This window comes from Electrophorus electricus, chromosome 7 (assembly GCF_013358815.1).
Source record: "Electrophorus electricus isolate fEleEle1 chromosome 7, fEleEle1.pri, whole genome shotgun sequence".
In the NCBI taxonomy this organism is placed as follows: domain Eukaryota; kingdom Metazoa; phylum Chordata; class Actinopteri; order Gymnotiformes; family Gymnotidae; genus Electrophorus; species Electrophorus electricus.
The window spans coordinates 18,744,791-18,754,764 of NC_049541.1; the positions used below are offsets into that span (position 1 = coordinate 18,744,791).

Consider the following 9,974-nt stretch of genomic DNA (forward strand, 5'->3'; position numbering starts at 1 on the left):
GTGAGATGGGGCAATTCTCTAATCTGACTAAAGATACCCCTGCAGCGCCTGATTGGGCGAGGCGCGCGACGGGGACAGGCATTGGCTGCACCCCCACGCGCCGCAGCAGTCGGGACAGTTGCCGGTATTTTTAGGCATCCGAAATTGGGCGCAGGGGCGCTCGAGCTACAGGCTGTTGTAAAAAGTTTACACCGACTTACTCGCTCAACAGTTAAAACCGGGAAAAGCAAATGACTGCAGAATATTATAGGTGGAGGTGATACGTTTAATCATGGCGTGCTAAATACATGTCAGAATGCAGAGAACATGGGCTCTATGCACTTTATTTATAGGTTTTCTTTATTAATATAGACTATGGTCTCTTTGATGAACCATTTCTAGAGCATTAAATCATCTCTGTGAGGCCCGCAGACTGTTTCAGAAACATCTTCTTCGGCTTCTTAATATGTTCCTTTACGTATACAGCCGATGAACGCAACATTTATCAAATGCTGGCCAGAATATATTTCTAACAGACATTTTTCTAGAGGTGCATGCCAAATAGGGCCAGAGTCCATAGCAGACCCTGATGAGTGAATCTGTATGATGTGCTCTGATGAACAAGATATCCCTCTAAATCTCTGGAGCACAATGGCTGTTGGACAATTAGGGGCTTTAATTAGGCTTATTTATTTTATTTACCTTGAAATACATTAAAATCCACAGTGACCGATGACGTCGGCTGTGATGTCATAATTTTAGATGGAACATTACAAGACGTAAAAATTCCAAGGCACATCAACATTTTTCTTAACAGTCCTGATGACAGGTGCTAAGAAGCTATGTAGCTCCTGACACATTTGTTAGAGAGAGCCATGGCTGAATTAACAGCAAAGGTCTACAGCTAGCCTAGGACCTCCCCAGTGCATCGGGCTTCACATCAGTGAATTATAAAAACAAGTGTGAATCGCTCACTTTTCATTTACCTCATATTCACGCAAACTCCTAAATTAGCTATGTATTTCTGACATGGTCAAGCAACTAACCAGGCCATAGTCCTGTTCAGATTTCATGCCTATTCTTTTTGTTTGCCTCTTGCATCAGAATTGGTGTGGGCGTACTGTTTTATTGCCTCAAAATGGACTACTCATTATACTGTCATTGTTTTTATACTGCGTATAGAAAAATCACTGTAATGAGGCCCTAATTTTTTCATAGCCTAGGGCCAGAAAATCGATTCATTTGTCCCTGGATAGAACCTTGTCATTTCTTAGGTTGTTTGCGCACTTACAGGAATTCAGGTCAAACTGAATGCAAAATCCAATCGACTCTGAGCCACCGCATATTATTATTTTTTAGTACTTTAAAAATGTATGTTTTTAGACAGAATGTTTATTGCAAAAACTCCACGAAACTAACTCACATGTTAACTCAAGCTTTTAGGTCCAGAAAACAGGCCTGTATCATCCTGCATCTTCTACATTCTGATTCATCAAACTAAGTTTGTTTGGATGCTTATGTTGAAGGAGCCTGCGGTTTTGGAAAGTGGAACAAACTGTACAATTTGTAGTGAAGAGCGATCACTGTGTCAGTCAGCGCTGAGTAAACTGAACATCATGGTGTGGGCCTTGCTTACTGGAAGAAAAGAACCCCTGTGGACTGGAATCGCTGGCTTATGTCTGACACACACACACACACACATGCACGCGCACACACACACACACACACACACAATGCATTCCTGAAGACATGAGAGGGAAAGTGTAGAAGAAAACTAAACATCTTCCCTCGGTGACTTACACGGTCCAGAAATAGCCCTGAGGCACTCCCAGTATTTCAGTATGATGTCAGCCCTCTGACTTAGCATCTCAGTATGTTAATGGCATCATACTCTCAGGCTCTGGGCGTACAGCCTCAGCGAAGGGAGAAAGGCAAACGTTACGAGTTATGGAAGGTACAGCTTTACAAAGGAAAAGGAATGAGGAAAAAGTAACGCAGATTTAAACGCTGTAAAAAACACAAACGTGACCATCACAGTCTCTCTTTCTTTGTCCCGAGCCAGTGCTTTAGGTACAATAGGAGCAACTGTGACACACGTGATGAACTCCAGCAGACTCGCCTCGTCCTCTTTAGGCATGTTGGACACGGTCACTGATGTTTCTTTAATGAAAACCTGCAACATAAGATCACACGACTGACTGGCAAAAGTCATCTATATCATTAAATAATATGCACAGAGATAGCTTCAAAAAAAAGAAAAGAAGAAACACGCGTGGATAAACTACTTTATTTCCTTCAGATAATTTACAAAATATACCTTCAGGTTACCAAAATACTCAAAGTTCTCATAATTCCCTCATCTTTCTTTTTTCACTCAAATGCCCATCAAGGCATTACAACATATAATGATGTCAGGGACACTGTAAAATACAATTAAAGCTAAGCCACATACAGCATCTTCACAAAGCCAGACATCCAGATATTAATACACAACATCAAACGCTACATTCCAGTTAAAGCACCAGTTACTAATATAATGGATATTGTAGATTTTTTTTTACCAAACTCCTTTAATTTTAAAAACATACTTTTAAGTAAATCTTAACAGAATGGAAGAAAATCAACATAAAATAGTGAGAAAAATGCTTTTAAGAACTATTCATACACATCTATGCTGTGTAATGTGTAAGAGAAATTTTTGTCGGTGAATGGAACCTTTAAGGTATGGTATTTAAAAAGCCATCTACACATGCATTATTATGGGTGATATTATGGGTGATATTTAATCTCCACAGTTTAATCTGATGGTACATGACAATTTTTTAAAAACCTTTTGAGTCATAACTAATGAATCTATCCAAAGAGACCAATAGAAGTTCGACAGCTAAATTACTTGAAAAAAGGTTGGCTTGAGTCAGTGAAAGCAACCTTTTTATGTAGGAACAGTCTGCAAAAGTGTAGAATTTTTAAATGTTTCAGCACTAACTTTCCTATCACCCAATCTAGAAACACACAGAGAGAACGTGGGACAATACAGAACAGAACACAGCAGATCCTTACACCTTCACGCCAAAACATATTTTGTTTAAAGCATAAATACTTTAAAAAGGAACCAGTTGGAATTGTAACAGCAATTTGTGACCACAGACTCATGCAATGCTTATGAAACCAGCATTCACTGCAATTCATGTGAACTTAATAAAACAAATTGTCTATTTAATGCTATCAAACTGCATGCAAATCCACAGTGAGAAACATGCAAATACAATAAAGCTACATGATTTACAGGTGTCCACTATGAGACCAGCAGACCGTCAGCTGTGTTCATTTTATTCTAGAAAATATACCATATCCCAAACGGCTCTGTCATTGCGATGATATATTATATCTGAAGGCTTTATGTCCAGTTTCACAGTATATCCCACCAAAGCCGTATGCCTATTGAATTATTTACAATACAGTTCAAATACCACACTTTGATAGAAAATGAGCTTCACTGTGTCACATGCATCGTTTTATAAAGTCATTAACTATTAATATATGGATAGATATTCAGCTGAGCTAGCATCGAGGTCTACAGTGTTCATCTATCAACAAGATACTGGAAGACAGCACTGCAACAACCTAGGTGTACTGTACATGTACTGTAGGTGTGCTGTAAGTGTACTGTACATGTACTGTAGGTGTGCTGTAAGTGTTGTAGGTGTACTGTATGTGTACTGTAGGTGTACTGTACATGTACTGTAAGTGCACTGTAGGTGTACTGTACGTGTAATGTACGTGTACTGTAGGTGTGCTGTAAGTGTACTGTAGTTGTACTGTAGGTGTACTGTAGGTGTAAGTGTACTGTAGTTGTACTGTAGGTGTACTGTACGTGTACTGTAAGTGCACTGTAGGTGTACTGTAGGTGTAATGTACGTGTACTGTAGGTGTGCTGTAAGTGTACTGTAGTTGTACTGTAGGTTTACTGTATGTGTACTGTAGGTGTAAGTGTACTGTAGTTGTACTGTACATGTACTGTAGGTGTACTGTACATGTACTGTAAGTGCACTGTAGGTGTACTGTAGGTGTGCTGTAAGTGTACTGTAGGTGTACTGTACATGTACTGTAGGTGTACTGTAGGTGTAATGTACGTGTACTGTAGGTGTGCTGTAAGTGTACTGTAGTTGTACTGTAGGTGTACTGTAGGTGTACTGTAGGTGTAAGTGTACTGTAGTTGTACTGTAGGTGTACTATAAGTATACTGTATGTGTACTGTGGGTGTACTGTAGTTGTACTGTAGGTGTACTGTAAGTGTACTGTAGTTGTACTGTAGGTGTACTAGAAGTGTACTGTAGGTGTACTGTAGTTGTACTGTAGGTGTACTGTAAGTGTACTGTAGTTGTACTGTAGTTGCACTGTAGGTGTACTGTAGGTAACTCAAGGATACATCCAAGCCCATTTTGGGTGGGTGCATCTCTTCTACAATTTAAAGCAACATTAACAAAGAGGCACAGAAGCAGCGACACATGACACCTCTCTGCTATGTGCACATTCTGTGTCAGCTACAGTTCTGAATTTGGGCAAAGTCCAGTTTGCTCAGTTGTTAAGGATGCAAATAAAGGCAAGCTGTGCTTTGAAGCCAAGCTGTTAAGAGCTTATAACATAACTATGAGTGTGCCTTGGTGACCCCTACCATTGCCCCCTTATTCAGACATTAAGGAAAAAAGAAGCCCTGCAGAGCTTCAACAAATGTTTTTAAAAAGCTTTTATAACATACTTGCTTAAAACAAGAACTTTGCTTAATACAGGATCATTATGTATTCTTCATTGGATACTGGTGTCAACTGAGCAGAAACCGACTTGGTGATGGAAACTGCATCATTTATGTAGCTGCACACTTCAGGTAAAGCTCATGAATTTGTGCTACATATCTTAAGTTGCGACATGCGTACGAACCAAAGTCGCAGTGGTCTTTGGAGAAGCGATCTGGGTCAGCAAGATCCTTACAAGGGTCAGATCATACAGCTGTGTTTGTATTTTTTCTACATACCCCTCCCGTTTCAGATTCAGATCCTTTGAATTTGCTGTCTGCCTGAACTCTACGGTTCAGAGACAGTCCCGCTTGGAAGCTTTTCTCTGGTGAAGTTCTGCTAGGTCAGAAATGCTGGCATCACGTGAGCCATGGTTGTGGGGGTGCCGTTAGTGTTATCTTTAGTGATTCCCACCCCCCACTTCTACCACTCCAGTGCTCTTGGTCTTTCTGCCTGCCATGTGTTGTCTCTCTCATCTGTAACTGTGTCTGAGGACTCCACAGCCTTTATGAGTACTTTTTAGGAAACTGACCTTTCTGTTCCTATCAGTGCTTTGGATTCTCTTGTAAACCTTTGAAGGTCATGCTAAGGTTCTTTTATGAATCTATGCCCGTGTCCCTTCTTCATGAATATCCTTTGGTCATAGTCTGTAGGATTTAACAGATGCAATCAAGACACATTTCCTTGTGAGCTCTAAACCGTTTGTTAGCTTTCTTATGGATGAAATAATGATACAGTCGCAGCTGCCAAGAAACAGCTGAGCCCCTTGTCCAATCACTAAGGGTCCCAGGGCAGAGGCTCCTGTGTTGAAAAAGGGTTTTCAGTCCTACGTGATTATCCCAAATTAAATGTAAACATCTCAAATTAAATATGACATTCCACGTCAAACCTACTGGACCCTAGAACCAAAAAAACTGTTCTGTTGCTTAAACATTAGTTGCTCCAGAGGAATGTTCTAAGATGTAATTCTGGCAACTACGAATTAATATAATTAGTCTCGAGTAATTCTGGAGTATGTGCTGCAGTTCTGCTGTATACAAAAATAGCTTTCATTTGTCATAATTTAAATTCATTAAATAAATTTCATTTGTTTAAGCAAACACGTATTAAAATAACTATTAAATTTAAAATGGTTAAAACTGGCAAAGGGAGAATTTATATAATAGTTTAGTTAGTAGTACATTATTATTAATGTACTAATAATTAAACTACTAGCTGGTCACAGTTAATCCAAGTTTGGTCCTTATTGAACATAATTCCCATCTGTCATCTCGCCACTGCCGGGATTATTTTTGCCTCGACACCAAACAGTGCTTCATCCCACAACTCATGAAGGAACTGACAAACACTTTAAATGTTACGAAATGAGTCAGCCAGCATTTCGGTGTATGACGCATGCTTCAGAAGGGCTGGCTTCTATGCTGAAATGAGCTAAGCATAAAGGAATTGAAAAAGACGTTAAAGATTTCTGAGTTCGTCAGTGGAATATGCAAGACCTGGAAGGTGAAATCATCTTAAATATCACATGCTGCTACGGCACATCTGTAAAGCTATAGAACTGAAGCAAGAGATTGCATCCAAAGCAAAGGCCTGTAAAAGAGAAGATTGCCTTTGAAACACAAAAATAAGCTCGAAATCTCCTAGATGATGAGGCAAACAGTTCCTCAGTCTGCAGGTCAGTATTCACTAAAATGTAAAAAAAAAAAAAAAAAAAAAATGCAGGCAGTAAAGAAGATGCAGGGAGTCACGCGGCTCTCTCACTCCCCCGGTTGTCCGGGTCCGCCTCTCTGGTGCCGTGCACTTGTGAGAGAACACATCACACCTGGTCCACCACTGCTGGAGTGGAAAGGTGTTTGTGTGTGGAAGCATGTAGGAGTAAGGGAGCAGTGTGCGGCCCCTGGTGCGGTGTGTCCTCGAGGATGGTGATGGCAGTAGTGTGCGCATGTGCACGTACAACAGAGAAGGTGAGCGAGCAGGTAGAGCTGACTTTGGTGGATGACATCACTTCCTGCCTATGGCTCAAGAAAGAGCTCTGGTCAAACTGGGCACGAGCAAGACCGCTGCCGCCGCTATGGCAACCACCAATGCCAGGTTCCAGTCTCCCTCTCTTTCCTAGGGTGAACAGGAAATACAGAGAAAGGTGTAAGGGCATAGGGTTCACACAAGTGTCCAAAAGATGACAAAGGTTCTTCAAAACTCTTTCACTTGAGAGTAGGTGCCATATAACTTTCATCCAGAGGCATGCCTGCATACCTCAGCCACCTTTCCAACAGTGTTAACTCAAGAATGTGGAAGTCCTACAGAAGTCAAAAGGAAGGCACGCTCACTAGAGTACACATACTCTACATGTTCGGCACGCTTTGAGAGGTTTTCAGAATGGGTCCATTGTACATGTGTGGAAAAACAATGCTGGTGCTCTAACCTACATACGCACACATGCACACGCTCACACACACACACACACACACACACACACACACACACACACACACACACACACACACACACACACACACACTTCTTCAACAAAACTCTCTGTTGTCTTCCAAAATGTTTACAGCATGTTTTTACCAATGTTTGAGTGAATACTAACATTTACACATTTTAATGTTAAAATTCAGTGTTTAGTTTGAGAACAGGATGTCTATATTTGGGTGAATTAGGCATTTTGTAAATGCTGTCTCAACTTAAAGTAAAGGCCTCTTTAAAAATAAAGAATATTTATGAACACTCTCCAAACTACAGTCAGGGCACACATGCTAAATATATTCATTTCTATGTGACCTGTAGAGACACAAACATCTGAGAGCAATGGTCTAGTAAATACTCAAACAATGCTCTTTCTCTATTGCAGAGTGTGTGTGTGTGTGTGTGTGTATGTGTGTGTGTGTGTGTGTGTGTTTGTGTGTGTGTGTGTGTGTGTGTGTGTGTGTGTCTGTGTGTGTGTGTGTGTGTACGCTGGCCAGTAATATTGTAATCATAAGCACGTTATTATGTCTCCTCTTACAAATAGTAGCAGCAGATGCCCAGAATCTTCCACACCCTGCCAAAACACCTCCAGTTCGGACAGAACATTCCCGTTTTTCTTTCTTCGGTGCTCCACAGCTCTACCGTAGCGCCTGTGCTCAGAGCACTTTCATCGAGACTTCACAGAGTCCGTCAACACGCATGAAGAAAAATCAAATCAAATGAAGAATGCTGTCTGTCAGGTCACCGGCCCCGGGACACTGGACCAGCGGGCACTTCTCACTCCCCAGGTTCTGGCTACTGCTCAAAAATGTTTCCACAGTGTTTTACGAATCCAGTTCAAATTTCTGACCTCAGAGGGAGAGGCGCATGGCTGGATGCAGAGACGTTTTGTCTGGGGTTGACTGATATGCAACACCAAAACAAGCTCACTGAGGACAAACAGTCTTCCTCTGAGCACAATCCACTAAGCGCCATGGTGCTTTCTTTTAACTGCTTAGTGCAGCTCCTCCATTTAATGCGACGCGTTCTAATGAAATCCGGACTCTTGTTTCATAAAACAGCATTACGTAGTGTAACGTGTGTTCAGAATGGTTGTGACACAATGTGCACGTCCATAAACGGTCTAACCGGCGGAGTTCAGTGCCGGCGGAGAGCTTTCGATCACAGCAATCATTCTGACCATTCACCGCACACTAGCGAGATCTCTCATTCCTCTGGCTCTGTGGTCTTAGAGAAAGAAAAGGCAAAGCCGTACCTTTCCACATTAGGACAAGCACTCCGTCCAGAAGCACCATATCAGGGCCATTACCACAACCATTCCTATGAAGGGTATGGAGAGAACAGGGGGCTCAGACGGAGGAGAGGAGTTCTGGGGGGCAGACGAGCAGGAGCGGGGAGAACAGGTGAAAGGGGGAGGAGAGGAAACCAAAAAAAGGAAGCAAAAAAGATGAGAGAGTGCACATGAAAGATCAAAAAAAATGATCACACACGGATACGAGTGTACACGTGCACAATAAATGAATAAGAAATAAATGTAGAAACAATGATGGGGAGACCAAAGCAGGCGGGCAGATAGATAGATAGATAGATAGATAGATAGATAGATAGATAGATAGATAGATAGATAGATAGATAGATAGATAGATAGATAGATAGATAGATAGATAGATAGATAGATAAATAGATAGATAGATAGATAGATAGATAGATAGATAGATAGATAGATAGATAGATAGATCATCAGAAAACATCAAATTGGTTCGGAATTTGATACAGTGTTGTGCATTGTGATTGTAGGGTTTATGGTCATGTGACACGGTGATTTGAGAGCAGTAGAATGAAGCAATGGATAATGGCGGATCACAGAGGAGGGGAAAACAGAAAGAACACCGTGATTAGAGCACAGCAAAGATGGTTAAACACAAGACGGAGACCTCGCACCCGTCCCTTCCTTTGGCTTTACACGCAGGCAAGGCCGCCCTCTTGTCATTTAAAGATCCTTGCTCACACTGCACAGCCGGCCCGTGCTAATTCAGGCTCCCTGGGAGTTGTAGGCAGCAGTACAGTGTGAGTGCGGGGTCAGCTGTGGGGGACGGGTAAGTGATGTGGGGACAGAGCAGTTCAATTGTTCAAAAATGTTTTTTGGGATCAAGAATCTAAAAGAGGTGTTCGGCTAGAAGGCAGAGACCAGAGAGTCCATTTACTGCGTACACCTGTGTCTTGCTGCACAAGTCGTCTGCGTGAAAAGACCATTTTGTAGGTGCACATTGGGACACAAGCATTAGTAGGGGTCAGGGGTCAGGGGTCAGGAAAGCAGCTGAGTCTTTGCAGCCTACGTGTGCACTGAAGAATAAAACTATTAGACGCACCACACACACAAGGACGAACTGACGCAAAAACATTGACCCATAATCAATGCGTGTGAGAAGGTGACCAACAGACCAAGCTGAGACACACACACACACACAGACACACACACACACACACACACACACACACACACACTGAGCAGGACACATGTTGGGAGACATACTGTCTTTACTGATGCTTGTTATTGTACTTATACAGCCAAATGCTGGTTATGCACAAAGTGCCATCAAAGGCAGACAGGTACATATGACTGGCATGTGGAGTTAAGTGTACATGACATGTTAACCCATTTGTTGTGTCTTTGAAGTTACCGAACAATGACAATATATTTGAGTGAAAGCAGAATTTTTACCCTTAATAAGC

The 9,974-nt window shown here is 41.7% G+C and overlaps 1 protein-coding gene across 4 annotated transcripts in view; it reads right to left on the reverse strand.

The window, feature by feature from the left end:
* Positions 1-4,317: 4,317 nt before the first annotated feature.
* Positions 4,318-9,974, reverse strand: part of LOC113582682 (coiled-coil domain-containing protein 136) — a 26,712-nt gene continuing 21,055 nt past the window's right edge. For 2 of the 4 annotated variants that reach the window (XM_027018594.2, XM_027018593.2), the window contains exons 9-10: positions 8,497-8,610; positions 6,825-6,884 (exon numbers count right to left, since the gene is read on the reverse strand). In XM_027018594.2, coding sequence (XP_026874395.2) covers positions 8,506-8,610 — 105 coding nt within the window. In that variant the 3' untranslated portion in view covers positions 6,825-6,884; positions 8,497-8,505. Of the gene's footprint in view, positions 6,885-8,496; positions 8,611-9,974 lie in introns of all 4 variants that reach the window. The other 2 variants (XR_003411182.2, XM_027018595.2) reach the window with 2 other exon arrangements.